The sequence below is a fragment of the Diabrotica undecimpunctata genome, chromosome 9 (genome assembly GCF_040954645.1).
Source record: "Diabrotica undecimpunctata isolate CICGRU chromosome 9, icDiaUnde3, whole genome shotgun sequence".
Taxonomy (NCBI): domain Eukaryota; kingdom Metazoa; phylum Arthropoda; class Insecta; order Coleoptera; family Chrysomelidae; genus Diabrotica; species Diabrotica undecimpunctata.
This window is the reverse complement of record NC_092811.1, coordinates 52,515,006-52,518,274: the sequence shown is the minus strand read 5'-3', so window position 1 is coordinate 52,518,274 and position 3,269 is coordinate 52,515,006. Positions and strand designations below refer to the sequence as shown.

Genomic DNA, 3,269 nt, shown 5'->3' with positions numbered 1-3,269 from the left:
TTGCCAAAAATATACAAAAAAAATAGTTTTAGGTTTATTTATATGTTATTTGGATACAAAAAGTAAAGAAACTAAATAAAATGTCCTTATTACATTAATATCAAAATACAAACTAATCAGTGGAATATGAAAACATAAAAAACAGGTAATATTCTTCTTAGGTTACTAGTGTTCATCTTCAGTTTCGGAAGTTTGGCATTCTTCTGGCTCTACAGGAACAAGTTGTTGGTAGTACCACATTTCAGCCTCGCCAACATACTGTCTGGCCAATTCCATGACATTTAATAGCTTATCCCTTTTCAAAGGCAACGGTGCATTATAAACCTTATTGTGTACTTGTGGAAAAATCGGTACACAAGATTTCTTTAAAAGAACGAAATCCTCAGTCACAAAACCATTCGCTGACTCTGAGCACGTAACAGTCTCTCTATGTGTATCACTAAATTCGATAACTTTATATTTCGATATGGTAAATTTTGCACCAAAACTATTTTTAATATTGCTTTTCTTAAAAAATGGCTCAAGAACTTCTTTATAGTTTAGAATCATATCTTGTTTAACAGTTTTCACAATAAACTTCTTACTGGTATTTGCTATCATGCGACTTCATTCCTCTGGCAGATAAACTCTTTCTTTCTTTCTTTTTTCTTTTTCCACCAGAGCAAACGACCTGTCGCAGGGCAAAAAACTATGCCCAGGTTCGGGATAACGATGTCTTATTCTCTTGAATCTTCCATGCAATAGAAGAGATTGCCAAAAGTGAACAAGAACGGAGTTCTTGTTCTGCGCAGCGCAGTTGTCACTATAAACGTAAAGGGTTGTTACCTGAGGATCAATGTAGTTATTAATAAAATCGTGTAAGCAACTTATCACTTCATTTGGAGATTTCCGACCCGTTATTTCATCGAAAACATAAAAGTAACTCTTCGAAACGCTGCCCTTATGGATACAAAATGGATAAAACCACAACTGGCGCTTGTAGAACACGTCACCAGAAGGAACATGTGGCAGGGGCATGTTTTGTTCAAAATCAAATGACATGACTTCAACTCTGGGATCTTCCTTAGCCAAAGCAGTTTTCTCTGTTAAATCTTTATAGAAAGTATCAGCTTTAGTCAGGTGCACTTTTTTTTCCACCTTCAATGTGTTTTGAGTTTCATCATCTTTGGCACATTTTATTTTATTGTCAAGGATGTCGCAAGTTTTGCAAGTATCTGTTCTAGGGTGGCCAAAGGTTAAATTAAAATTTTCCACAAATACACGCCGATAATATGTGTATGAAACTTTTGGCTTAAACTCTGGTGTGTCTAATAGATTATGCTGTTCTGGTTCATATTTTTTTAAATACAATCTGTGCATAAGCCTTAAATTCAGTTCGGATGAAAGATATCTTCTGTTTAGGTTATCATTTCTGCTATAATGGCTTTTTCTTCTTGGAAAGCTATTTATATGATCCTCAATGGACTTGATAATTTGATCTGGGATTTTATTTGGTCTAGTTTCATGGCGCCCTCGCATGTCTTTCGGACCTACTATCTGTGAAGCCATATGAGTCGCTATTCTCTCCACCCTGCTTTTCGTTATTGCGTGAATGTTCATAAATGCCGTTTTACACACTTTTTTCTCAAATATGCCTCTCTTTATTTTATATAAAAACGATTGGCCTCTTGGAACTCCACCACCTCCTTTCGGTCGCCTTCTGTCAACGTTTCTCGTCTGTATTAAACCACCTGAAAAAAAGAACAGAAAATCAATATTTCGTAAAAATCATTATTTGCCGTCCGTACCAACAGGTATGGAAGGCTATTGGAATCGTCATTTATTTGTTTAAATATCAAATAAACCTCGGAACCGAAATCTGCATACCCAAGAACCTATGAAACGATATATAACTAATACGTGCTTTCAGGCGCCAATAATTTTATCCTTACCTAAATAGATATCTTGTTGCTCTTTATCACCTATTTCATAAAAAGACGTGAAAATTTTATCAAGAGTTTCTTCGCTTATGCCTTCAAAACATTTGAACCGGCACTGGCATGGACCTCCTCTACTTCGTCTTTCCACTATGTTTCCTTTAACATTAATGTACTCTTCACCTTTAGATCTTCTTAATTTTCTCTGGTTTCGCTTCCACATATTCGGCTCCCTGCTCCTCTTTTTCGATTTTTTATTTTCAACCAGTCCAGACGTAGTGGCAACATTGCTTGCAGCAACTTCGTTTACAGCATTCTCCTCACTTGATTCGGAATCAGGAATGAAATCCGATGACGAATCTTGAAACGGTTCACTTTCACTTGAACTGAGTTCACTTGCCATTTCAAATATAAATAATACTAAATTTTATTCACTACGAATCGTAAGAAAAGTGTGTATCTATGTATAACAACACGTCGATCTGAACTAAACTAAAACACAACGAGCACCTGCGCTTGCCCGACTAAACGAGTAAGTAACTAGTTCACGGCGGCGCATGGGAAAATGAACAGGACCGTATTACAAACTGTTTAGAAATAGAATAATATTAAAATTATTGTATTATTACATAAAATTCAATAGAAACTAAACAAATACATGAAGGAATCAAACTTATTTTTTATATTCCATGCATATTTTTATATCTTTTCTATTATATTATTTTGTCAACAGTTAAGTGCAAGAACCAGGCAGCTCCAGGAGCTTCCCGGTTCTTGCTACAAACCGAAAGCAAGGTAGCTCCAAATATCGTTGCCAGTTATGTGCCGTTATTAAGAGATACCCGTTTGTTGCAGGGAACGATCGGCCGATTTTTGTTAAGAGTAAGTCACTGAAAATCTCATTTTCGTAAAAAAGTGGAGCTGCCTGGTTATTGCAGCCACTCCTTCAATTGCAATTTTGAGCACGGCTTGTTGAAGCTTGAGCAATATCAGAGGCGTTCGTCGATTCTGTAAATAAAAAAATTTATTTTTATTTAATCTTCTCTATCTGTCGAACTGTTAACAGTACACAGAATAATTTATTATATTAAATGGGAATAAAGCCACAATTTATTTTTAAATGAATTTATTTAAAAATAAATTGTGGCTTTATTTCCATTTAAAATAATAAATTACATAAGATACCACAAGAAAATAACTTCAGAACAATACACAGAATAAAGCAAAAAATGGATTAGAGGCATTGTTGTGTGATTCTCAAAAAAAGCAGCAAGTTCACTATTTTGCAGGTTGATGTTTTCTTAGAAAGATAATACAATACCAGTTACTACAAAAATACTACTTAAGGGGATG

General features: G+C 34.9%; 1 protein-coding gene across 1 annotated transcript; it reads right to left on the bottom strand.

Moving 5' to 3' along the window:
- LOC140449546 (uncharacterized) lies at positions 1-2,671 on the bottom strand. The gene is made up of 2 exons (XM_072542750.1): positions 1,932-2,671; positions 1-1,730 (listed from the first exon to the last, which is right to left on the bottom strand). The coding sequence occupies exons 1-2, from the start codon at positions 2,317-2,319 to the stop codon at positions 607-609; spliced, it is 1,512 nt and encodes a 503-aa protein (XP_072398851.1). The 5' UTR covers positions 2,320-2,671; the 3' UTR covers positions 1-606.
- Between the last annotated feature and the right edge of the window lie 598 nt (positions 2,672-3,269).